Consider the following 27,885-nt stretch of genomic DNA (forward strand, 5'->3'; position numbering starts at 1 on the left):
CCAGCTAATAGCTCTCGGCTATAGTCAGCTGCAGGCATCTGATTACAAATTCCTCTTTCAAAAGAGACCAAATCCATGCATATACTCCAAATGGTTCAAAAACAGTATGCAGTTCACTATGGGTATGACATTTCACGGCATTTAGTCAAATTTTACAAAACAGCACAGAAACGTTATATACATAAAAAGTCATTCTGATTTTAGATGCACATATGTCTGATGCTTATTAATTTTAGAACGTTCAGAGAACATTCAAATGTAACATTCCCATGATTGCAAAAAAAAAAATGGAATGTTCCCTACAGTTTGTGCGAACGTTCATATAACTAATATAAATATTTTTATTTTTTTATATTTTTATTAACTTAAAGGGAACATTATCAGAACGTTCTCTGTTTGGCATCTTCCGCATCTCTTAGATCTAGAAGTGCTTTTGTTCTTCAGTCTGTATTGTTTGCTTTAGTTTTAAAACGTCGACTAAAGGTCCTTTTTGCGAGATGAATATAGTAGGCTACATGTTCCACTGTGGTAAAATTGGTCGTTTATCATAAGAGATGTTTTATTTTTGACGATGAGCGCGTTTATATGGTTCAAACCGGAATAGATTTGTTTAGACATGCGCACACTGCTCAAATAGTGAAAGTGAAAAGTGAAAGTTACATATAGATAATATCGAACCCGTTTGCACATAAAAACACTCTCCTATACATTTTCTTTGTTAGTTTTTTTTAACAGCAGAATTAAATTAAATATAATCCGCTGTGCCGCTCATATTTACCATGCAAAAAAAATAAATAATAATAATAATAATAATAATAATAACGTCATTACGTTATTTCCGCGTCATTGCACATGACATGCACACTCCTTTCAGTTTCATAATTGAGTGTTTACATTAACTTTCAATCATATCGGAAGAGGAATAAACCACCCCCTTTACACCGATCGAAATTTAATTCGAATCGAGCTCAGTCGGATTGATGAAGGTGTTTATATGAACTTTTTTGAATCCGATTGAGCGTCAATCCGATTACAAACGGGTTATTTGTGTGCATTTAAACGGAGGCAGTGTTTGTGAGCGCGCAGGTGAGGGAGGGAGGAGTTGGTTGAAGGTACTTTGAGGAAGACCTGTTTACTTTACGCCCACTCTACCACACACCGAATTTAGTTGACATTTTTGGCATCTGGGATCACTTGGATGGTGTGTTTGTGCATTCAGAAACACTCATTCTTTAACACATAGACAGATTCAGACGGATAAAAGTCGAGCCCCGAGGCTGAGTTTTTGACGCACACCAGTATGTCCGAAACGAAGAAACAATCGCGCAAAGACTCGTCCGACTCGAACCCGGTGAAGAGTGTGGGCAGCCCGACGCCCCTGTGGTCTCCCACCTCCGGGCTTCCACTGCAGAACGGGCTCTACACCGACGCGAGGTTCCCGGTGCAGAACATGCCGATTCAGACCGACGTGGTATGGAAACGACCAAAGGTGAGCCAAAGAGACAACACACATCTCCAGAGAGCCTTGTGATTATATACAATCTACAAACATCATACTTGTGTAAGTTTTTTTTTTTTTTTAAAAGGGCATCAGGAACTTGTCTTTGTTGCCAGCTGTGGCCAGTATTATAATATCTACTGTATTTGCATACAGTGCTTTGTGTTATAAACAAACTGGGGAGTTACTAATCTGATGGATTAGTAATCAGGTTCCAAAAATTAAGAACTTGTCATTAGATTATTTAGCATACTCCTAATCAGACTACAGTTACTTTTTTTAGTGATCATTACATATTCACACAATCATTAGTTTCAGTATACTCACAAACCCCTGCAGTTCCTTCACGAACCCCAAATAACAATGAATAGAATATATATTTCTTTCTCTTTGTGTTCATTTATCAATATCGTACAAGATTATCATATTTAAATCAATGTGATATATAAGTTATGTCGAAAGTAATCAAGAATGAGTCTGATTATTATACCTGAAATGTGAAATGCTTCTGTAACTAACTACAATACTTCTAATTTAATTTGGAATCAGTAACAGACTAAAAATTTTTAGTGATCTACCCAGCACTGATTTTAAACTTATGCACTAAGAAATCCAAAATAATATTAAAATAATAACTCAAGTCATAGTTAAACTGTTAAATAGTGTCATTTATTTTAACAACTGATATATTCAATAGTCCTAATATATATATATATATATATATATATATATATATATATTTAAAATGAAACAATTTATGGAACAATTTATTTTTGTAATGTTTTTTTTTTTTTTTTGACTGTCATATTTGAGACTTGACTTATATTCAGTAGTGGGAAAACATCGGAATTTAATTCAGAGACCTAAACCGAGCTAAATATGCAATTTGGTGCAGATGCTGATTTATGTGGTCAAAAAATAAGAAAATATACTGATAGCTTAAAATAAAGACCGGTCTAATGCAACTGTGACTTAAGTGTCCAAATACTTTATAATGCAATATTCACTATAGCATTTGTTTAGTTGAGTTTTTTTTTTTTTTATTGTTGTAAGATTTATATAGGATTCAGTCATTTAGCAGACACTTTACAATCACTCGCCCTGGAGCTACGTTTCTGATAGCATGGGTTTGAAATATTTAAAGTCTTTACACTAGTGCATATACACTACAGTGGTTAAGAATAATTCAGTTCTTTCATATTTTTGAAAGAAGTCTCTGTCTGTTTTTGCCACTCTTTTCCAGGAGATCTGTCCGTTTCCTCAGTTTATTGCGGATGGAGCCACACGTATGGACATCTGCCAGGGAGAACTGAGTGAGAATTTAATGTTGAACCATTTACACAATAAGAATTCACACTGAGAATAATACAGGTGCTGCAGGTTTTCGCAGGTTCTCATATAACACTGTTTGTGCTTCATAAAGCAGTATGATAACTTGGCATCAAATAACTTTGTTGTTGGGTGCAACACAGTGGTTCTCATCTGGTGCGTAACAGGTCTGTTCTGACAATCACACAAAGCTAAATGCAAATAAAACAGTGCAACACTTCCCGTATATCTCTTATTTTTAAAGTCAAAGGTCATGCAATTAATAAAACTCTATAGTATTTTGGTGCAAATTAATCTGTCACTCAGATTAGCTCATCAGATTAGACAAATGCAGTTAAAAGGTTTGGGTATTATTGCAATTTAAAATGATTTTTTTTTCTATGTGAAAATATTGTAAAATGTAATTTATTGCAGTGATGCTCCGCTGTATTTCCAGCATCATTCCTCCAGTCTTCAGTGTCACACGATCTTCAGAAATCATTCTTATATGCTGACTTGCTTCGCAAAAGACTTTTCTGAATATTATCAATGCTGAACACAGTTGTGGTGGCTAATATTTTTGTGTGAACCGTGATACGACACAATTCAAGAGTTTGGGGTAAGATTTAAAAAGACAGAAAGAAAGAAGTACATTTATTCAGCAGGGGTGCATTAAATTAACCAAAAGTGACAGTAAAAAAAAAACAAAAAAACATAAAAATAGAAACTGATCATATTTCACAACATTACTGGTTTTACTGGTTTTTATATTTTTGTACTGCCTTGGTGAGCAGAAGAGACTTTAATGTACAAAAACTAAAAAAAAACAAAAAAATCATAATTATTCCAAACTTTTGATTTTCATTTTTTTTATGAATACATTTAATTTCATTTCATTTTCATGAATATTTTTGTTTACTTTTGTTTTGTGTTGGGTCTCCATTTAATATTAAATGCTGAAAGAATACATGTATTTCTCCACATAACATTAAGGATCATCTCTTATAACCATTAGACCCAAAACATGTTTTAACGGGTGTCTCTCTCTCTCTCTCTCTCTCTCAGGTGACTGCTGGTTCTTGTCTGCGGTGGCGTCTCTCTCTCTCAACCCTTCTCTTCTGAATCATGTGGTTCCCTCAGGCCAGGGTTTTCAGCAGGGCTACAACGGCTGCTTCAATTTCCGGGTCAGTACCGTGTGTTACCGTACAGACTGAAGCGGTCGTGATGGTTTTAATGGTGTCTCTCCGCCTGTAGTTTTGGCAGTATGGTGAGTGGATTGAGGTGCGAGTCGATGACCGCTTGCCGACGCGTAACGGTCAGCTGATCTATCTGCGCTCCTCAAACAAAGATGAATTCTGGAGCGCTCTACTGGAGAAAGCATATGCCAAGTTAGTGGAATATTTGAATGCTTAAAAATACCTCAGTATTATTACATTAGATTCATTTGAAAGGAATAGTTTACCCAAAAATGAAAATTCACTGAAAATGTATACCATTCCAACTTTAGGATGAGTTTGTTTCTTCATCAGATTTGGAGAAATGTAGCATTGCATCAGTGTCTCATCAATGGATGCTCTACAGTGAATGGGTGCCGTCAGAATGAGAGTCCAAACAGCTGATAAAAACAACACAATAATCCACATGAATCCAGTCCATCAGTTAATGTTTTGAGAACTGGATTCAAGTGGATTACTTGTGATGTTTTTATCAGATGTTTGTACTCTCATTCTGACGGCACCCATTCACTGTAGAGCATCCATTGATGAGACACTGATGCAATGCTACATTTCTCCAAATCTCAAAACTCATTACATCTTGGATGACCTGAGGGTCTGCATGCACATCAAGTGCTTTAGCTTATTTTCGGTTGTTCAGATTGTCTTTTCCATCTCTTTCTCAGGCTGAAGGGTGGTTATAACGCTCTGAACATGGGTTTCCCTCATGAGGCCATGGCAGACATGACAGGTGGGGTAACAGAGGAGTTCATGGTGCCGCCTGACCACCGAAAACTGGGCTCTTTCCTGCGCCCGCTGCTGGAGAAGGGAGCTCTGATCAACTGTGCTAACTCGAGGGTACACTCTCTATACATGGCTTATTTAAAGGGATAGCTTACCCAAAACTCACAATTCTCTCATCATTTATTCACCCTCGTGTCATTCCAAATGTGTATGATGACTTCCGTGGAACACAAATGCAGATGTTTAGTAGAATGTTCATGCTGCTCTTCAGAAATCATTCTAATATGATGATTTGCTGCTCAAGAAACACTTCTGATTATTATCAATGCATTTTTTGTGGAAACTGTGATATCTAGTTTTTTAAGGATTCTTTGATGAATAGAAAGTTCAAAAGAACAGCATTTATTTGAAACTTTTTGAAACTTTTGTAACATGACAAGTTTCTTAACTGTCACTTTTGATACATTTAATGCACCCTTGCTGGATAAAAGTATTAATTTCTTTAAAAAAATAAATAAAATAAAACTGACCCCAAACATTTAAAAAATAGTGCACAAAAATACGAGTGAACTATAAAAGATTTCAGTTACAGGTTAATTAAGTTAAACTTGCAAGTTCGAATCTGCAACCTTTTATTCAGCAGCCCAGATCTTGAACCACCAGAATATGACGTTCCACAATGTTCTAAATCATTAGATGTGACGGTTTGCATGTGTACGTGTGTTCTTCCCTCTTTGTTTGTGTTCTTCTCGGTAAGAGGATCTTTCTTGAGTTCCAGGAAAGCGTGATTTTTTTTGACAGATGTTGTTTTGTGAAGGTAATCTGTCTCGTCTCTTTTGTCTTCCTGCAGGGTTCCGTTGAGAAGAGCAATGAGTTTGGGATTTTGTTCAGACATGCCTATTCTGTGACAGGTTTGGAGACGGTGAGGGGGAAATGTTACCTTGGGTGTTTCTGTCTCTCTCTCTCTCTCTCTCTCTCTCTCTCTCTCTCTCTGTCTCTCTCATAGTCTGTCTGTCAAACCAGCTCTTGATTTATGTTTCACGAGTGTCTTTAACACTCAGGGTTCCACCAGAGGGCGCCATCAGCTCAAATAAAATCAGAATGGCACACTGCTAGTATTTTTGAGAGAAAGCTGTATGTATGCATGAGCATAGAATACACACTTAAAGATAAAGACCGTTCCCGCCCATGTTCTCTGTTTCGTGACATAGATTTGAGAGAACCAGAATAGACACACATGTAGAAGTTGCTTGAATTTAGCATGCAACAAAGTGACTTAATTAGAAAACTATTGGATTTGGTTTCACATACTTTTTACAAGGAAAAATTGAATCAGAAATGTTTAAATATTACAAAATTTGTTAGGCTTTTAAGGTAGGTTTATATATGATATAGACAATATTTAGCCGTATGTAGTATAGATAATGACATGTTTTTGAGGTCACGAGGTCAGACCAGACTTCAGACAGCTGGAAGAGAAACACAAGCAGGTCCTGTAGACATCAGTTTGCTTTGTGTGTTTCAGATCAAGACTAAGGTCGGTTCAGTTGAGCTGGTGCGGATCAGGAACCCGTGGGGCAAAGCTGAGTGGGAGGGGCCTTGGAGTGACAAAAAAGGGTATGAAACGAAACAAAAATACAGTAAAAGAGTAATTTAATAATCAGTTAATGGTTTCTATTGTAATAAATAATCAAATGAAATTTGTTTCTGTGATGTGCAGCTGTATTTTCAGCATCATTGCATGATCTTCAGAAATCAGTCTAATATTCTGATTTGATGCTCAAGAAACATTTCTAAATATTATCAGTGTTGGAAACCGTTGTGCTGCCAAATATTTTTTTGTGGGGACCATAATACATTTAATTTTTCAGGATTCTTTTATGAATATAAAGTTCAAAAGAACAATTTTTCTTACATTATAAATGTCTTTACTGTCACTTTTAACTGATTTAATGCATCCTTGCTCTCTCTCTCTCTCTCTCTCTCTATATACATATATACTGTATTTGTATATGTTTAGAGTCGAGTGGAATATGGTGAGCGCTGAAGAACAGCGGCGTGTGCAGAGAATCCAGCAGGAAGACGGGGAATTCTGGTGAGTCCGTTTCTCTCTTCGCTGATTGGCTGATTCATGTTCAGGCTCTGCTCTGATTGGTTTAGATGGCTGACACGGCTCCATCATCTTCTCCGTCTTCTCATCAGGATGTCTCTGGCAGATTTCTGCCAGAACTTTGAGACGATGGAGGTTTGTCACCTGAGCCAAGACACGCTGAGTGAGAGCGGAATCATAAAGCCCTGGATATGTACATCACATCATGGACAATGGGTTCCTCAGCAAGGTACACGAGCATCACTGTTCACACACACACATATATTATTCTGCTTCAGGAGAAGAACTAGTCAGGGTGTTGTAGTCACACGTTTGTGTTTGCAGGGCCTCCTCAGTACAGTCTGACCCTGCTGGAAGAGGACGATGACCCCAGTGACCCTGAGCTGACCTGCTCGTTTCTGCTGGCGCTCATGCAGAAATGTGCTCGTCAGAGAGGAATGCTGTTCCCCGTCGCGCTGCACATATACAAGGTTTCTTTCACACAAGTGTTTCAAGTGTGTGTTGTCGGACATGAAAGCTGCAGTTTGATTTGTTGCCTTTACACGATTTCCGTGCACAACTTTTTATTAATATTTTAAATTAATTTTGTTTTAATATCTTCAGCTTTCATTTGAATTCTATTAAAAGTCATTATGTGTTCTTGTCATTTTTTTCATGAAATTTCAGATTTATTTATTATATTTAATTATTTATTAAATGAAAACAAGAAATTATGCCTCGGCAACTAGCTAAAAAAAAAAAGTTAATTTTTATATTCTATTTTATTTCAGTTAAAAAAAAAATAAGTAAAGGAATATTTTACCGTTTTAATTTTAGGTAACTTTGATTACCTTGCTTTGAACGAGGGAACTAGTCATTATTAAATATTATTTATTATATATTGTAAATTTTACTGCTTCAAAAGAACTAGCAACTGTATTATACATGCTATTTATTATATTATTGATAATCTATATTTTTTAAATATTACATTTTATTTATATTGACGTTTTCTTTTTGTTATTTCATTTTTTGTCAACTATAATATTTACCCTGCTTCAAAGAAATAACTAGTCATAGTATTATATAATATACTCATATTTTTAGATATATAATGTATACATTTTATGTTATTTTATTTCAGTTAACAAAGTAACAATTTTTTTTATATTTTTAATTTTAGTTAAATATAAGTACCCTTTTTGAAGGAAGAGCTAGTATTTTTATTATATATCATTTAATGTTTGTTATTATTTTACTACTATTAAAAAAAATCTGTATTATATAATAACTATATTTTATATGTTTGTACTGCTTACAGAAAGCAATATAATATGTATTATTGCATTAAATTGATTGTACTATATAAAACACATATTATTTATTATTATGTAATGCATATTATAAAAAAAGAAAAGAAAAGCGAATCAAAAGAAAATGGAGAGTTCCTGGTGTTAAGATTGACTGTGTGTCTCTGTCTGGTGTTTGTGTGTGTGTGTGTGTGATCAGACCCGATCCGAGCGGGACGCGTCTCAGTTGAGTCTGGTGCTCAGCACCACTAAAGACCTGGGTTATGTCCAGCGGCGAGAGCTGGTGTTTCGCGGTCGCCTGGCGCCCGGTCATTACATCATCATTCCCAGCACTTCAGAGGCCAATCAGGCGGGAGAATTCCTCCTGAGAGTCCTGACTGAGAAAGTGAACAAGACCGTGTAAGTGATGCTCACCCACATGAATGCAAGATCTGTTTAAAATCTCATTTGACAGCGTTGGGATTCAATATAGAGCAAATCTTGGGTGTTTATTCTGAGAAACAGATTCAGAAACCTTACGCGTAATGTATTTTCTATATTTTGTATTTTTTTATTAGTTCTTTTCTTAAATATTACTATTTATTTTTATTTATTTTCCAACTTAAACCTATTATATTTCAGTTAATCTCCAATGCAGGATTTCTCTCAGTTTTTTTGGTTTAATTGTTATTTTATTTCAGCACATTAATGTTTCACCATACATTCTTTCTTTTTTGTGTCTGTTTTCATTTCCCATAATGAGATTTTGGAGAAATATGTGAGACAAAGTAACAACTTAAATGAAACAAAACTGAGAAAATTTGCTTTACATTCTGGCAAGGTTCTTTCAAAGTTATGAACAATTATTCTTCCAGTAACCTTCAGAGATGCAAACTTCTCACCTTTTGGTGAAAATTCACCTTTTTGAGATCAAAAAAGGTCACTTACCAGGTCACCCACTTTCAAACACTCCTGTGTGTTTTTGGTTTTTGCATGCTCTGGTTTCGAATTGTAAAGCCAAAAGTTTGTATTTACAATGTATCTTGCATGGTTGTATTTAAATTTAAATAATGAATCCTACCAGGCTGCTGGTATCTGGGCTTATTAATATATTTTTAAATGACATTTAAAATGAGACATTTAAAAAACCTTGGTTGTGGAAATGGTAACTGAGCTAATGCGTGATCCTCTGCTGCCATCTACTGGATATACTGCTAATTTCATGTCTTTTTAATCTTAAGTCTTTGTTTTCCACCAAGAGACAATTTTTTTCCTTGTTTCTCTTTCTTAAATGAAAGGGAACATTTAAAGTGAATATTGGCATAGTTAGAGAACAATAATTAAGGCTTTAAATTATTATAATTGTTTTATTTATTTTATTTTTTTGCGGGGACAGGTGATATGATCATCTTTGTCACCTTTTTCACCCATGATAAGTTTGCATCCCTGAACCTTAATAGAACATATGTTTAAAGTTAATTGGTGTTTAATAATGCTCTTAAAATGTTATCACAAGAACATTTTGTACATCGCTTAAATGTAACTACTTGTTTTGGAATGTTCAGAGAACATTCAAAAGAAACATTCCCATCATTTAAAAAGAAATATATAAAATAGAATGTTTCCCCAACGTTTGCAAACTGTTTAAAAATCATTTTAAAACCTGGTCTGTTTGAATGTTCAGGGCATATTCAGAAATAACATGATGGGAACATTAGCAGAACGTTCTTAGAACATATTTTTGGTAGCTGGGATGAATCGAAATACTTTTTTCCCTTTTCTTAACATGATAAATCACTATATATGTCATATGTTTGTGTGTTTGCAGAGCTGTTGATGCACGAGGAGTAGACTCAAGCTCAGTTGCTCCGGTAATATGGAGAAGTTGATCTAGTTTCACTGCTTAGATCATTTATTATCACTGGGTCCATTTACTGTAATAGTTGTTGTTGAATTGTTTCTGTGTGTGTGTGTGTGTGTAGCCGATGTCTCCACGTCTCGCAGGTCTGCTGTCTGCGAATGAAGCAAAAGATCTCTTTGTGAAACACTGTGTGAAGGTGAACACATTACTCGCGTGCTGTGCTGCCAAATACAGTGCTATTGAGTTTGTGCATGCATTTTTATATCTAATATGTGGCTTTAATGTCAAATGTGTGTGTGTGTGTGCTCATAGTGTCTGTATATGTGTTGTCTATAGGGGCCTTATTGCAGTCCATTGGATCTCTATAACCTGCTGACTGAAGCCATTGCAAAAGGAAGTGAGGACTTGTTTATTCACAATCAGTTTTTCATCTGTTCACTTCTTCTTTTTTTTTCTTCTACATTTGCATTTCAATTCAAAATGCGGTTTGCAGGAGAAGTCGTGTTCACTGTGCTGTTATAATGCATTATTTTCATTAGTTCTACTGCAGAGAAGAAAACCATACAGGAAGTGATGTGGTAAACAGTGAGGAAGTGAGTTGGATGATATTGTTTCTGTTTCCTGTTTTCTGTCCGGTCAGTCTTTGCAGGTAGCGAGAAGAAGCTGAGTTTGGAGCACTGCAAGAGCTTTGTGGTGCTCATGGATGTATCCTGCATGGCTATAATGTACTTCTGATATCTATGCCCTAACAAACACACTGGTTAGTGTGCATGGACACAGAATAGAACTAGAATAGAATAGTAAAAAGATTGAATTTAAATGAGTAAATCGTTAAGAATCCATGGCTATGCTTTAATAGCATGCTTGCATATTACTCTTAGAGTTTCTCCTGCATGCAACAGGATACTTTGCAGAAAATGCAGATTTTCTGTTTGCATAGATGGCATAAATTGTGCAATACAAAACTAGTATGATAAACTCGATCCTGCATCCTGAATCTTCTAACATTATTATCAGTTTTGAATGTTTACATCTCTTTCCTGACAAAAAAGTAAAAAAATGCCTTCTTGAGCAGTAAATCATCATATAAGAATGATTTCTGAAGATCATGTGACACTGAAGACTGGAGGAGTGATGCTGAAAATACAGCGGAGCATCACATAAATAAATTACATTTTACTGTATATATCACTAGAAAACAGTTACTTTAAATTGTTATAACATTTCACAATATTACTTGTTTTCCTGTGTTTTTGATCAGAAGAGACTTCTTTCAGAAACATGAAAAAAATGACAAACTTTTGACCAGTAGTGTAACATGCAACACAGTTTGTTTCACATTCTATTTTAAAGTATAGTATGTTGTGCGTAATCCGGTACATATGCTAGTAATTCATAGCGGATGTCTCACTAGCCGCAGGTGGATGTGGGTGTGTGTGGTATTTTATGGCGCATTGCACAAGAATGTATCAGATTGGGTGGAGATTGGAATGTCACCTTAACAGCTCCTCCAATCAGAGTAAAGGAATGGGACGACTCGACTTGACAGAGTTCCAGGCATTGTGGGAAAAACTCCGGAAGTGGACGGTGAGTATATTTAGCTGTTTGCAGTATTGAATATGTTAAATATATATATTTTTTTCATTATTATTATTTTTATTAAAGTAAATAAAAAAAAAAAGTTATTAAAAATAATAAAATATAAATATATGATTTAATTACATAATATATTCAAGTGATTTATTTGTGTTTTCATTTATAATTGTTTATGGTAAATATAACTAAATGATTTTTATATGTACTGCATATATAAAATATATATAAATGTGTGTGTATAATGATTTAATTTACAGTGCCTTCATAAAACGAATAACTAAAAAGCTAAAACACGCCTTCTTGTCAATTTGTAGAAGTAGAGTTAAAAAAGTCTTGTGTAATTATTGCTTCAGTTTAAAGCATGTATTAATATTCATGACTACATCTTGGATCAAATTAAGACTTGATTTTATGATTATTCACCCATCTGTCTGTGTCTTATAGGGTATTTTTATGACATTTGACAAAAACAAGAACCAGGCTCTGGATTATCAAGAACTCCCAGCAGCTCTGACAGCAGCAGGTGAAACCTGACACACACTTCCTCACACACACACACACACACACACACACACAAGTATGCAAGTATGAGCATGAACACACACCCTGAACACGCAATGCATTCACTGACACAACACTTATTGAGAATGTACTCTCTCTCTCACACACACACACACACACACACACACCCATCCATCAGGAGAGAAAGCTGTTCAGTCATTACTCTGAATGTTGACGATCGGTTGATCTGAGCTCGTGTGCTCTGGTCTAGGCATTCAGGTGGATGAATTCATACTGCAGCTGATAAGCCTGCGTTACAGCGAGCCAGATATGACTGTCAGCTTCCCAGGATTCCTCTTCCTGCTCATGAAACTGGACTACATGATGCGTAAGAGAGCACACAAATCAAAGTCAAATTAACCCGTTACTGCAAAGCAGCACAAATGTATTTATTTAGCCCAAAGCTTTTATCCAAAGCGACTTACAAATGAGGACGATGGAAACAATCACAATCAACAAAAGAACAATGAAAAGCAAGTACTGTAACAAGTCTTAGTACACATAGTAAGGTTTTTAAATCATGATATTAAATAAAAAGATAGAATAGGAAAGAATGAAGCAAGCTAGTGTTAGAGGTCTCTATTTGCTTTTGGTAATTGTATTATAAATTAAAAGAAAAAACATAATATGAAGATTAAAGAAACTAGTGTTAGTTTCTTTTTCTTTTTTTAAAGAAACCAAGCTGTTAGTAAATACATAGTATGCGAGTCTAAAAAGGGCATTTTTTAAAGAATAGAATTAGAATAGAGAGTGCTAGAGTAAAGATGGAAGAGATGTGTGAGAAAGTGAGAGAGTGATTTTGTGTTTCTTTGGGATGATCAGTGATGTGCTAATCATTTGCAGAACACAAGCTTCTAGAGGCACACACTCTGAAGTAATATATTTAGGTAAAGGGGTGCAGAGCCAGTGCTGGTTTTGTAGGCAAACATCAATGCCTTGAATTTATGCGAGCAGCTATTGGAAGCCAGGGCAAACTGATAAACAGAGGTGTGACCTGTATTGTTTTCAACTCGTTTAAAATTAATAATAGTATTAACAAATAGTGTGTAAACACAAAACCCACACATGATGTAAAATAAATAAATAATAATAAATTACTTTACAATTTCACCTTGTTTTTAATGCATTTAAAAAAATAATTGTTAAATTGGAACACAAAAGGAGAATTTTTTAACAGTCTTTCTAGTATTTTTCTAGTCTTTAAAAAACAAACAAACAAAAAAATTAAAAAACAACAGTAGGATATTCCTTTAAATGTAAAAGAAAGAAAGTCTTATGGGTTTGGAGCGTCACGAGGATAAAGTGCAGGACAATTACAGTTAATTTAAACTAAAACTATGAAACAACTTTTAAAAAAATATATAAATTATTTCATCATCAACATTTTAAATTAGAATTAAAACTAATAAAAGTTTGAAAAGAAAAACTGTACATAAAGTAATAAAATTGAATAAAAAAATATTTAACTAAAATATGCAAACACAACCTACAATTTAAAAACATACTGTAAAAATAAATCAATCAAAAATAAAAAATAAATTTGTTTCAGTCTTTATACTTCATAATCTCTGACTGAAAATAGTTTCTTCACAACGTTTTTTCGTTTATGAATGACATTGTAAAATGTAAATGCAAAGAAAATGTAAATATATATATATATATATATATATACACACACACACACACACACATACACACGATTAAAAATGATAATGAAGTGGTTGTTTTTGTGTTCAGGCAAGTTTCAATCATTTGATATGACGGGGATGGGAGTGATTTCAGTAAACAGCAGACAGGTAAAAACATGAAATACATGAGAGCATTGAGTCCTGTTCTCACACACACACACACACACACACACACACACTCAATATTTCTTCCTCTGAAGCTCTTTGATGTTCAACCTGCCTGATCCAGCCTTCTTTAGTTCTTCTTAACCACCTTTATGCAACATGATTGACAGTTATTATGTGAGTCAGAGCTGAATTTATTATCTTGTGAAAATTCTTGTGAATATTTATGCATTTTTCTCTTGATTTGTAGTTCCTGCACATGACCATGTACAACTGATTCCAGAGCAGCTGTATGGAAACAACTCTACATCTACTTTAATTATTTTCTGTAAATGGATCCTTCCAGGAATGGATGATGATTACTTTTCATTAGTAACCATAATAAAAGATGAAATAATTGATTATTTTATGTTGGTATTTTTATTTTATAAAAAAATATTTTATAACAATTTAGTATTATAAATTATAAATAAATATTATAATAACACTGATACAAATCATAAATAATACATATTCTGAAAAAAATATTTATAATGGAAATTTGTGCAGTATTTTTATTAATAACCATAATAAAATAAAAATAAATTTTTGTAATTGTATTTTGATCATATTTATTTGATAAAAATATTATCATTTATTATTTAGCTTTAAAATTATAACAATTTAGTATTATAAATTATATTATAAAATAATGCAAAAAAATATGAGTTAATTTGAGTTATATGAATACTTGCAATTTTCAAATGTGTTGTTCCTCTTGTCTCTGGAGGCGTGTTCTGTTAATATTTATTACAGTGGGAACTTTTGAGAACATGCACGACGAAATATGCCAGATAATGAGAAATGCGTGGACCGGATCAGTTCAGGAATCTTACATATGCTTCGGGTCTGTAAAATGTCCCAGCTATAATTTTTAACATGCGTTTGCTCCTGCTTTGAATTGCAAAACATTAAATGATTCAAATAAGTGACTGATTTGTATTTGAATCTTAGCTAATGGAAGAGATGATATTATAGATAAAGCTCAGTGTGGGTGTGTTTGAGTTTGATGTGCTTTAATGCTCTGGATTTGGGTGTTATAAACAATATAAACAGCAGCGTATGGCTGATGCGCTCCTCTGTCTGATGTTGACCCACTTCACGTCCCATTTGACAGACACAATGAAATATTAATGTCAGGTTTGAGCAGCTTATAGCTGCTGGAGATCCAGACTAGTGTAACCACAAAAAATTCAAGTCATAAACATTCATGTGGACTTCACCCAACAATGTGTGTTATTAAAACTGTATAGAGTTGAATTCAGATGAAGGTTAGAAAAACAACTCAACCGGCTGGTGAGTGTTTCGTGGAAAGAGTATTAATAATACATCAACTCTTTCTGTTTTTGTGAGTGTGTAAAGTTAGAAGATACAGGTTCCACTGATACACTGTACAAGCAGAAAAGAAATGTCTTTACATTTAACACTTCTATTCCCTTTGTTTTTTATTACATTTTCATATAGAATTAATATAATTACACTTTATACATGTAAGATATAGAATGATAGATAGATAGATAGAATTTTGTTTATATATAAAATGTATTTATATCGTGAATATTATTTCAATAACAGTAAGATGGAATAGACTGTTAGAAAGATTTTAGTAATAATGAAATGTTTTTAAATGATAATCAAATATATTTGATAATATATGCAAATTATGTAACATACACACACACACACACACACACACATATATATATATATATATATATATATATATAATTTATATATATATTTATATATATTTATAATTTATATTAAATGTATATATGCAAATAAGTTAATTGTGTATGTGTGTGTGTGTTTTATTATAATATTTTACAAATTATAAAATAGAAAATAGAAAAAAGACGTGATTAGTAGACTACTTCTGAAACCCACTGACAAATTCATATTTTATCCAATGGCAGAAGCCCATTCCCTTCGTGGGAGGAGCCAAGATCAGATATCTTCTGAACAAGTAGATCCGGCTATTAAATATTCATGAGTTTCCCGGGCCTGCTACCTCCTCCTCAGTGGGAGCGGCGCGTCTCCTACTCCATTTTTTGTCAGACGGGTGGAGGAACGCACTCTCGGCAGGGGTTCTGTCAGTCCACACAGCGGATACTTCATACCGAGCAACAAAGAATTCGAGAGCAATTATTGCAGGCTGTTTTCCTTTGCTTTAAGTTGAGGAAGAGTCTATCCAGTGTCTCGGTTTTCCTGAGATGGTAGATTATCACGCCTCTAATAATCAATCTTTATATTCAGCGGGCGAACAACAGATATACATGGAGCAAGAAAACGACTGGGACCGGGACCTACTGCTGGACCCGGCCTGGGAGAAACAGCAGCGAAAGGTAAGAGCTTCTGAAAGCTCGGGGGCCTCCGCAGGGGCCTGCCAGATGATATAGTTCCGAGTATAACAAACACGCTTTTATCGTCTTATTATCGCTAGTCTGCTCTTCTACGCGTTTAGAACGGCGGCACGCTTCGAATGTTACAATGTTTCGCGGGATTCGAATGTTACAGTGTTACAATGTTTCAGTCGCGCGCGCGTGTGCGTGAGTGATGCATTGTAACGGCTGAACCTGTTTTACTAGAGCGAGTTTCATTCGCTACTGCTGCCGTTTTCCCCCTCTGTTCTTTCTCAAAGCGACATTTAGACTCCTAGTTACAGCCAGACATCCGGATTTAAAATGGCAGTAGCTAGATATCACAGCACGAGAGCTCCAAATAGCTGTGAAAATGCTGTTTCTTAAGTGTTTATCTGCTGTTCTGGAGAGGAAAGATAAGCTAAAAAGAACAAAAAAGGAACGAGCGAGGCGCGTTCTCGTTTTGAATTCACTTTGTGGTGTTTCTATTTAAAACCTGATTCATAGTGAGTGTTCAGGGTTTCATTCACATTAATTATTATAATGAATATTGAGGAATGCTCTGGGGTTGAATGACGTTTTTGGGTGTGTGTATTTTGGGGCAAAGACAAGCTTGACTGATTTGCATTGTATGATGTGACAGAAGGTGTTTAGAGAGTTTGAGAAAGGAACGTCAATGTGTGATTGGAAAAATAATAAATTATTAACCCACCAGAGCCCCTTCAGCAAACACACTCGCACACTAATGAATCACATATATATAGTCACAGTCACACTGGCCTTCAGACCTCAGAGGTGTGACCAGCCATAAACAAGGCATTTATTTTAGAAAGTCAAGTGGAGAAAGCGATCAACGGACTCTCGAGCACTCCTCCCCCTTTCTATACTTGTTTATTAACATTTGTAAAGCCAAATATCTAGAAAGCCGTCCAATACATACAATATGTATTTCAGAAACTAAGATGAATAAAAAAATTAATATATATATATATATATATATATATATATATATATATATATATATATATATATATATATATATATATATCATGTGAAAATACACCTACAACCTGACCGGTATCAGTGAACGGTTGTCAAATCTTTGTCTTTGACAGTACTAGACCGTAAACTGTGTTTTTTAGCCAATCAGAAATGCCCGACATATTTTTGGAGGGCGGGGTTCTAGAGAGCAGGTTTGTGGTTGGGATCGGTCTAATTAGTTGTGTTTGGTATTGCATTCTACCACTATGCAGAGTATTCATAGTTAACTTGTTCCTATTGCCAGAATGTGTGTGGAAAAATGTCCCACAATGCAGTTCGCTTTACATTTTGACACAACCTTCCATTTCCAGTGTCATAAATTTCATTATGTTTTAATATTTAATTCCAAAAGGTATTGTTAAGTTTAAGGCTAAATTGTTATAAGTGGCTTAGTTATAGTAAGGGCCAGGACCAATACAATGCAAGCTGTTAGTAAATCTGTCCCGATGTGTGTTATTTCCACACCACTAGTGGCACTAAACAGAATTGCAGAAATAATTACTGTTATCAAACAGGTTTCACACTCTGACTATCCATTATTGAGACTTTTCTCATTTCCGTGCTTTTCAGTAGCGGATGTCATCACAGTTGGGAAATCTGTAGTGGTATAATATTTTTTTTAAACTTTGCAAAGGAGGACAAAAATATTGAGAGATTGAGACATTGGTCAGAAGAGAGAAGAGAGCTGTTAAATTTGCTGTCACTCCCTCAGCCATTTTATTAGACTTAATTTATTTTCTGTATGCGCAAGTATAGTGTTATAAATGTACATAATTTGTAAAAGGGTCCATTGCATTTCCATTTGCTGCCACTAGTTGCAGACTTTGCCTATACGAACAATGAGTCTTCACAAGTCTGCATTTTTCTGAGGCTAAAAAAAGTTTAGAGTGAATGTCCCTCAAATCTCGACTCAGCATTGGTCGTAAAGTGACGTTTCAGCTCTGGAATTTCTATTGCATGTTTGTGAGGATGACTATTACACACAGACCAAAGTTCACTTGTGATTACCAAACCAACGCATCCTTGTTAAAACCCCACACTGAGCTTCATTACAGTCTCCAAGCACTGTGGCCTATTTCTGCTTGACTGAAACAAGGCGTGTTGAATTAAAACAAAGTGATCCCCTTATCCGTGACAGACGTGAAATTACTCCCCGACAAATGCCAAACGCCCTGTGACCAGCTAAGACTTGCCTCTCCGGTCCACCCAAAATGTCTGTAAGGTCACTGAAGTGTTTCATTCTCTATTGAATAGTCTGTTTGGGTGTTGCAAAGCTGGGCGAATATGAATTGAAATAAGGCACGGTGATTTAACCGTCTTTGTTCTTGTTGTGTAGATAAGATCCAGTAGTGCTTGATAAGATGTCTGGAAAGCAAAAACACAACCTCATGCACTACAGGACAAGCGAATGTTTTCTAGATCAGAAGATCATGATGAGTTCATATACAAACATACGCAATCGTAGATGACTTTTTAAGGACGTTTTGAGTTGTCGTTTCTCGTGTCTTTCCATAGCAGTTTATATCACGGGGATCTTTTCTTAAATTTATCGTGACTTTTGTATAGTTTAAAACAATTTCCAGTAGGCTTTTCTATTCCTGTATCGCCATCAAACACTTCCAGATGTTTCTGATGAGCATAGATGTCAGTTGTATATCATAAACCGATGCTTTGACTCTAAGGGATATTATATTCAACCAAAAAGAAAACCATTAAAAAATAAACATTTGTTACTTAAACGTTAACTAAAATAAATTACAATAACAACCTTCGTCTTATTTTTATTTGGTTCAGATGCACAAAAATAGCTATAGACATCAAAAACTAAAATAACAAGCATGCAAAAATGACAAACTTAAAAATTCAAAGATAAAGAAAATGTTTTAAATGTATAGTAACGGACTGTAATATTTTGTACAAGAAGTGTTTGTCATTATAAATAAATAAATGTAACTGCAGATACAACTGGGGGGTATTCCAGAAAGCAGGTTATGTGACATACCCGGGTATGTTTAAGAGTAAGTAAGTGGATAACCTCAAATTTCGGTTCCAAAAACGGAGGTAACTTTCAGGGTATGTTAGTAGTCATAGCAACTCACTCTCTGAACTTAACCTGCTCCAGAGCAGGTTATGTTCCAGGGTTAGATCACTTCAGTGAGCCTTCAGTGGGCGTGACAGAACATCATATAATATTACAAAACATTATATAATATTACAAAACATTATATAATATTACAATATGTAATATAGCCTATTTTATATATATATATGATATGTTAATGAGGAAGCGCTAATATAAGTCATAAATAAGGTAATATATTATTCTAATATGATTATTTCTTTTATTGGCATATATGAGTTATCTATAAATTATGTATTAAGACGTATGCATAAATTATAAAACACAATGACAAGGTCATGTTTAACTTATATATATTTATATATTTTATTACATGTAATATCTCACACATGGAGTGGTATTTTCTATAATGTCTAAATTCTAAATCAAAATACATATCTGATATGACTTAATGTATAATTAGCATAAAACAAACAATATAATTTACATTCTCAAGGATTAAAGATTAAATGGAAATAAAAATAAAAATTATTGCACATCCATCAATTAGTTGGCGATATGCACTAAGAATGTAAACAACTAATGAACAAAAGAAGAAGAAAGAAACAGCTTGGTGCGCTTTTTCTTAGCGTCCTTTTCTATTCTAGACTCGTTGATTCGTCACTCTGTTGAGAATGTCTTGAGTCTTAACCAGGAACATACTCTGAGTTGAATGAACTTACTCCCGGTAGCGTTTTTGGAACCACATACCTCGAGTAAGCAAGGTTTGGGGTTAATCAACCGAGAGTTCAGGGTTTAGTTCACGGTAAGTTAACCCTGCTTTCTGGAATACACCCCTGGTCTTTTATTACACTGATATTGCCATCAAAATAATAAACCACTCAAGGCTGTGTGTTTTAGTGATTTTTCTCATAGTTGAAGACTTAAGGGTATAGTATTTAGACCCCTTACATGTAATAAATTCACTGTAACGCATGGCCTCGAGTGGATTATTGCTTTATAGGACCGTTAGGGACAACAAAATAAGAATTTCAGAGAACCAATAACTTAAGCCAAATAAAACCCCTTGAGTCATGGTGTTTGGTAGCGAGTTTGGCTCTGTATAAAGGTCTGTCTTTGTATTTCGTCATGTTGGTTTAAATTGTTACAGGACTGAAGTGAGCAGCAGCAAGTGTAATCAAATCATGCTTCTAGAATGTACATCAACTAGGCTTCAGACTAAACTAGACTTGAGCTACTGATCCAGAGCTCGCGTTCCTCAATAAAACAGTGGGATTCATTCTCAAAAGTTCAACACGTTGGCTCCGTTCCAAAACCTAGTGAGTTGTTGTGCTGTCTACTGTCTAAATAGGCAGTTGTCTTCTCAGGCAACACTTGAACTGAGAGGTAACCTCATAAGTCACTAATATTGTAGTGCTGTGCAAAAAGGTAACCTAATAATTATGGAGCTCTCTACAAAGGTTGAAACGCATAAAAATGAGTCTCATACAAGAAGTGTGAAATTTTTTTTCTGAAATCGTAAATAAAGATTGAGTGTATTTTAAAAGAAAATGCTTTTCTGATTAATTCAGTGTGTTATTGTCATTGTTTAGTCATTTGTCTTGACTGAAAATTGATTTAGTGTTTGTCATCATCATTTGAGTCTAATAAGTATAAAAATTTGTAAAATGCACAAATATTTGGTAAAATAGTCCATTTGTAGTTAGACTCAACTTTTACTGTTGCTGTATTTCAGTATTGCATGAAATATTACTAATAATCAACATTTATGTTGTGTTTCATGCCATCTTTGATATTTTTTACTGTGCTCATTGCAGTGCACTATGGGATCCTAATGAGACCTAATCCTAGTTAATTTTAAAACTAGATTGAAAGAGAGTTTGTGTTAACAATTAAAGTTGTGGTGGTTAATTTTGTAGTGATTATATTGCACATTTTCGTCATGCATTTCATATGAAGTTTCTAAGATAAGAAATCTGTTTAATGGTAGGTATGTTAGATAGATGAATATGACTGTATCTGCAGGGGCCAAGGAAGAGACCACATCTTTTATGTGTGATTGTTTGTGATTGGTTTCACCTCTTCATGTTGTGGTATCGCAGTAGCCTTGCCTCAGGGTCGTGCCGCTGTCGTCTCGGGTCAGTGACTGTGAGACCGTGTGATTGGACTCATTTATTGTGTTTAGTGAGAGTGCAGTTTTCATCTGGACTCGAGGGTTGCAGCATGTGCCCTGATTGGCTGCCATCCACCTGCTCTGAAGGGAATCCCAGTGTGCATTGAAAAATGAATCAAGGATAGAATTTGGGTTGAGAAATGATGATTGCAATTACAGTCAAAACAGAAATGCATCAGTCTAATTGGAAATGAACCACCTGACCCAACATCGAGTGCTGCAGTGATGCATTTCTGTAGGCCAACCCTTAAGTGTGATGGAGATTTACTACTAATCACAGAAGCAGCTTTTCTGACAAGATGTGCAGAAGCTAATGAAGAAGAACGTGCAGCCCTAATAAACAAGCCACGGTTGCTGACTTCCAGCTTTATGCGACCGCTCGTTCAGTCCTTATTTAAAAGCATTTTATCTGAAAGTTTGAATAGTTTGCAAGAGAACAATTGTTAACCGTAAAAGCAACGTATAGATGATTTAAACAACATTTTATCAAACGACAAGCTTTAAAAAAAAAAAAAGTTTCACTGATAAACTTGACCCTGCAGCACAAAAGCAGTCTTAAGTCTCTGGGGTATATTTGTAGCAATAGCCAAAAAAACATTGCATGGGGTAAAATTATCGAAGTAAAGATCATGTTCCACGAAGATATTTTGTAAATTTGCTACTTTTAATATATCAAAGCTTACTTTTTGATTAGTAATATGTAATGCTAAGAAATCATTTGGACAACTTTAAAGACTATTTTCGCAGTATTTATTTATTTTTTGTTCACAAATAGAATAACGTGAAAATCTTGAGCTTATGTTTGAGGCATTTCACCAAAAACACAGTGACTTCAGGATGCTGGAACTGGATGTGCTAAAATAACTAACATCAGGTGTGTTATGTAGATTAAAGTGGGTTTGTGGTCACTGAGGTTTTTCTGCAACTGTGTAGAAAAAATACTTATTATAGCTACATATGCAAATGTTGCATCAGTGGAACTGACGGCTAAACTTCAGCAGTCAGTTATTTATGCCAGAAGCTGGAATTAAAGGAGTGAAATGCAGAAATTTTGACTTTGTCTCAACTGTAACTCTGCTGGTCAGTTCTGTACAGTTTAACACTCACTATTTCACTGATATTTTGTATGTATTGCGTTTGACAGTTTCTCTGTTGAGGTCGAGTCTCGTGCATCACCCGAACAGACAGTTAACTTATTTTTGTCCTTCTAAGCGTTTCACGCGACACCATGTTGTTTCTCAGATAACGAGATGTGCTGTGCAGAAGTGCGATTGAGTTTGCATGTGTGAGTTCCTGTTAAATTAGGCCTGAGTGCATGTGTTTGTGCTCATTAGTTTGATAATACTTCATCATTTCTGCTTGTGAGTATGCATGTTTAAAATAAAAGTGGCGTAATCTAAATCCCACTGCCGTGCTGTGTTTTCAATGCACTAAACAGTTTTTCTGCTACATGGAAGAGTTAGTTTGCAAATGAGTCGATTGCATGGGAGAAGGTCTGGACTTGATGTCAGAACGAATAGATGGCAGATGCAGTTATTGATATTAGGCATTATGTATCTTATGATGATGATCGAACCCAGACCTGAATGCATCTCTTCCCAGAATGGAGCTTTGAGCACTAAATCAGCGAACGAAAGGCTGAGCGTGAGTCATGGCATGCTGGGTAAACCGAAGCGTGAACTGAAGCTGTGGTTACTGTGCACTAATTGTTTTAGTGATGTGTGGACCCGGGTCAGGTGTGTCCAGTGAAATCAGTGAGTGGGAGTGGACTGTTTAAAGACATCACAGAGGGTGTAGCATCACCTGACCTACTTCAGTCACACCCAGCCGCAGAAACTCTACCAGAGAAATGCCTCCGCATACTTCCAGTAATACAAGTGTAAAATGTCTATATTTTTATGTATCATACCAGAGCCTTAAACGGGCCAGAATTATAGCTGTCGAATTGTTGATTATGCATATTTTATCACTGATGTTATGTCTTATGTTGAGTGTTAACAGAAAAAATGGTTTTGTCATATTAAACATAATTTTCCATGAACAGCTCTTTTTAACATTGTGATTTTAATTATTATTGTTGTTATTTGAACTTACCTGGAATGTATAATAGTTTTAAAATATTTACATATAATTGATGATTTTCTTTTTTTAAAGTGAGCTTTAAAAAATAATTTTAAAGTGAATTTATATGTAATTATTATTACAATTAGTTTTATTTATATTTTAAAAATGTTAATTTATAGTAGTCTTATCATATTTATGATCTTTTTTTAAGTTAGCTATAATTTTTTTATTATTCATTTATTTTATTTATATTTTAAAATTTGACATTTTTAATTCTAATAATTAAACATTACAGCTCAAAATATATAATTGTAAATATAGAACCGTAATGTAAAATTTATATTATATATAAATGTATATAACAATTTTAGATTTTTTTTTTTTAATATAGGTGATTTTAAGTAATAAAGTAATATGAAGTAATTTATTAATTTTAATTGTGTGTGTGTGTATAATATATATATATATATATATATATATATATATATATATATATAGATATAGATATATATAGATATATATAGATATGTATATTAATATTTTATACACACACACACACACATAAATGCATTCTGTTGTTGCCAGTGGACTGTTAGTTCCACATCTGTGGTGTAAAGTATCTGTAAAGGCTGTTGTTCAGGCTTGAGTCTGTGTTCCCGCTCGTGTGTGTTGAAGAGGAAGTGTCAGGAGCTGTTCCAACCCAAATCTCCTGATGCCACTCATCCTGCCAGAAATCAGAGGCATTCTTGCCGTGTCTGTGTCTCTGGGCGGGTCTTCATGAGTCTCACACTCATGCTGCAGGCGTTCAGATGGCAGTAATCTATGACTCACTCGGACCTTTGATTTGACGGTTTGTTGAGAGATTCCTGGTTTTATATTTTACTTCACTACGTTCTGTTAAAAAAAAAAAAAAAACAAGCACTGAAGCCTAACGTGCTCCCTTTACAGAGTGAACGTGATCGTGAACTGTGAGTGATTTTAATAACCCCTCATATTGATCACCTTTAACCCCAAATTCTCTTTTGGATTGTTCTTGTTCTCCAAATGTACACACTGTGGAAAACATGTCCAAGTCAAATTTCACTCCAGAAGTTAAAAATTACTTAAAGAAAATGAAGCTTATTTTAACGACCATTGAGACATCGTTTCATGACTGTAAAGGACATTTAAACCCCAGACACTTGACTGTAATGCACAAAACAAATGAGATGCATTTGAATCTTTTCTTGAACACATCTTTTCTCTAATGCATTTTAGAGATGTAGAATATGTTTTGGGTTGTTCTTGGTTTTTATACTGCATATGCATATTTAATCCCATATCCTCTTTACTGTAATTCAAAACAAATAAGATAGATAGACAGGATTAGAGCCTGGCTTCAGTTTCCCATCCAAACTACACTCTCAAAATATCGATTTGATTCTTTGAGTCCATGCTTTGTTTGGCCGTGTGGATCCTGAAGAGGTGTCTTCATCAGACGTTTCTGTTCTTTTAAACGATGTTGGATGAGGGGTACATTTATAGTGCGGTTACCTGTCATAAACGACACACTCGGATCAATACACCAGCAATAAAGCCTGTTTAACGGGTGGTCTGTTGCCCTGAGGGTGTCATCATGTATTGTGATTGCGTCCTGCTAGTATCGTGCAACCAGACTTGTAATTTCGGTGTAGTTTGTGGTCCACCTTGCAGATTGTTCTGGTCGAGTCCTGTCCGCTTACGACAGGAAGAGACCTGACATGTAAAACAGCGGGGAAGCAGAATTCATTTAGTTTTTATGCGAGCAGGTGAAACTGAAGAGGACGATGCTTCAGGAGTAGATCAAGAAGCAATAAAGCCATGATGGTCTTCTCTTCTAGATAACCGCTGTATCAGGACACAGTTCTCATGATTATGTGATGATAATAGTAGGAAACTTTAAAATAGCGGTGGTGTTTTTTTTTTTTCTATTCTTTTGTTTTGAATATTTAGTTTGTTAAAATAGATTCATTTTTTTATTTATTTATTTATATATATATATACACACACACACACAAACAATTTTATTAATGTTTTATTTCAGTTTTAGTAAATATATTATTTTCATTACCATTTTATTAAATTAAAAATGTTGCAGTGGAAACTAACTGAAATACAATGTTTTCTTTTAGTTAATATTGTTTTTTTTTTTTGTAAATTATTGTTATCTCTGTGTATGTATAAAAATGTATTATGTATATCATTAAATATAAAATATATGTATTTTTTAATTTATATAATAGGCATTCCAAACCTATCTTTTCTTTGTGTAATCACTGATTTATTTTTTCTATACAGTCATTAGAGGAAATTGGTATATTTTTGAAAATGTGCGTATTTATGTGCGTGTATGTGTGTATATATATATATATATCTGACTATATCTACATTTGATTTGACACAGATATATATACATGTATGTCAGATGTGTTGTTTTTGCCACCATGTGAAGGAAAATCATGCAATAGCACTTCTCTGTGCTCTTAGAAAAACTTGTTGTGCACAAATATGGCCGTTTAGTTCAGGAAGTCTATAAAACCTTGACCTTCTCCTCCTGCGACGTGGCATATGGATTGGTTTGAGGCAGGATGTTGTCATCCTCTCTGCAGCCCACAGTTAAAAACTCGAAAACCTGAAAACTTTCCCTCTTTCCTCAACGCTGGAGCAAAACAGATGTGAAACCCACATATATGGCTCGCGTTTTTGCTGCAGATGTGCATTCTTTTCCCATTGAGATCTTTGAGCCAGCAGTTGCAGAATAGGAGGGAAGAATTTTTTGCATGCATTTGAGAAGCAGATGGACCTGTACTGACCCGAAACACTGAACCCCGGAGCCCCACAGGCTTTCAGGGCTCGGAGAGCGTGTCTCTGTCAGCCTCTTGAGAGCAGGAGGAAGTCGTGGTTTCTGCTTTGTTTCCTTTAATGCTGTGAACTCTGACTATTCGTGTGTGAAGGGAACATGTGATCAACTGTCTCGTGGGAAATGTTGTTCGTAATCCTATTAATGTGGAATCAATGTCTCTTCATCAGTGTGGGTTATTGCAGGAGTTTCTGTAGATGAAGACACCAGCGCTTTATATAACTCTGAAGTTATTTTAGGTCACTTCAGAGCTTTCATTCTTGACTGAACGTACTAGTTTAGCTGGTCAGTTGTTCTCGCTATGGTCTGCTTCAGATCAGCGAGCGTGACACGCTTGCTCAAAAGCAGAACGGATTATGATGTTGTTCAATTCTTTTTGTAGAGAAACACACGAGGAACAAACATACGTGATGTTATTTTTCCTTCAGAGTCAGTAAGAGGAGCAATCGTCATGTTTAAAATGAGTCAAAAATGGGTTTCAACGAGACGAGGAGTGTCAGGAAATCTTAGGTCTGAAAAAGTAATGGATAAAAAAAAGTAAATTTTAATTATAATGCAATATTTGTAATTTATACTTTTAAATTTGGATGATTGTTTCCTCAAAAATGGAAGAGAACCACGGAATACACAAAAATGGAATTGACTGTAAAATGTAGAATGTCATGGAATTTGGCTAAATTCTGATTAATAAATCAAAAGTAGGTCATGCCCTTAAATTAAATTGCGATATGGATTAAATACAATATCTGCATGTAATATCACACAATTTTCCTCCACATTTTAATTTAAAAAGTAAACCTTTGTAAAACTTGTTTGCAAAACATTATTTGATTTTTGACTTTGACATTTTTAAAAGATTAATTATGCATTTATTTGATCGACACCATTTTTTGCACAATAAATGTGTATTAAACCATGAAACACAGAATCCAGAAAAATTAAAAAAGACAACAGAATTTGTGTAAAAAAACAAACAATATTCAAAAATATTCACTATTATTAAATTCTCCATAAATTATAAAATGTCAATGTTTTATTAATTTAATTTATTTGACATCCTTTGCAATTATTATAAATTTGTTAAACTGTTCAAACTGAAACTAGATACATTTTAATGAAAAAAAAAATATATATATATATAATATTATATAATAAAAATAAAACCACTAATAATAATAATTCATTAATTAAAAAAATAATAAAAATACAAGTATAAAACTTACTTAAAATATAGATAAAAATGTATCTAAAATATAGCATTTTTATAGTTTGCTAATATTTATTTCTATATATTTAT

The 27,885-nt window shown here is 34.4% G+C and overlaps 2 protein-coding genes across 3 annotated transcripts in view; both read left to right on the forward strand.

Annotated features, from left to right (window-relative positions):
- Positions 1 to 862: 862 nt before the first annotated feature.
- zgc:85932 (uncharacterized protein LOC405875 homolog) lies at positions 863 to 14,355 on the forward strand. The gene is made up of 20 exons (XM_052617321.1): positions 863 to 1,489; positions 2,742 to 2,811; positions 3,872 to 3,990; positions 4,061 to 4,194; positions 4,707 to 4,878; positions 5,615 to 5,686; positions 6,290 to 6,381; positions 6,785 to 6,859; positions 6,967 to 7,103; positions 7,199 to 7,344; positions 8,363 to 8,562; positions 9,971 to 10,013; positions 10,125 to 10,199; positions 10,340 to 10,400; positions 10,644 to 10,708; positions 11,522 to 11,590; positions 12,044 to 12,122; positions 12,372 to 12,488; positions 13,898 to 13,956; positions 14,204 to 14,355. The coding sequence occupies exons 1-20, from the start codon at positions 1,301 to 1,303 to the stop codon at positions 14,228 to 14,230; spliced, it is 2,001 nt and encodes a 666-aa protein (XP_052473281.1). The 5' UTR covers positions 863 to 1,300; the 3' UTR covers positions 14,231 to 14,355.
- Positions 14,356 to 15,974: 1,619 nt separating this feature from the next.
- LOC128029062 (alpha-actinin-4) overlaps positions 15,975 to 27,885 on the forward strand; it is a 38,015-nt gene continuing 26,104 nt past the window's right edge. The window contains exon 1 of one of the 2 annotated variants that reach the window (XM_052616534.1): positions 15,975 to 16,337. In XM_052616534.1, coding sequence (XP_052472494.1) covers positions 16,206 to 16,337 — 132 coding nt within the window. In that variant the 5' untranslated portion in view covers positions 15,975 to 16,205. The remainder of the gene's footprint in view (positions 16,338 to 27,885) is intronic. The other variant, XM_052616533.1, reaches the window with a different exon arrangement.

Source organism: Carassius gibelio, chromosome A15 (genome assembly GCF_023724105.1).
Source record: "Carassius gibelio isolate Cgi1373 ecotype wild population from Czech Republic chromosome A15, carGib1.2-hapl.c, whole genome shotgun sequence".
Classification (NCBI taxonomy): Eukaryota; Metazoa; Chordata; class Actinopteri; order Cypriniformes; family Cyprinidae; genus Carassius; species Carassius gibelio.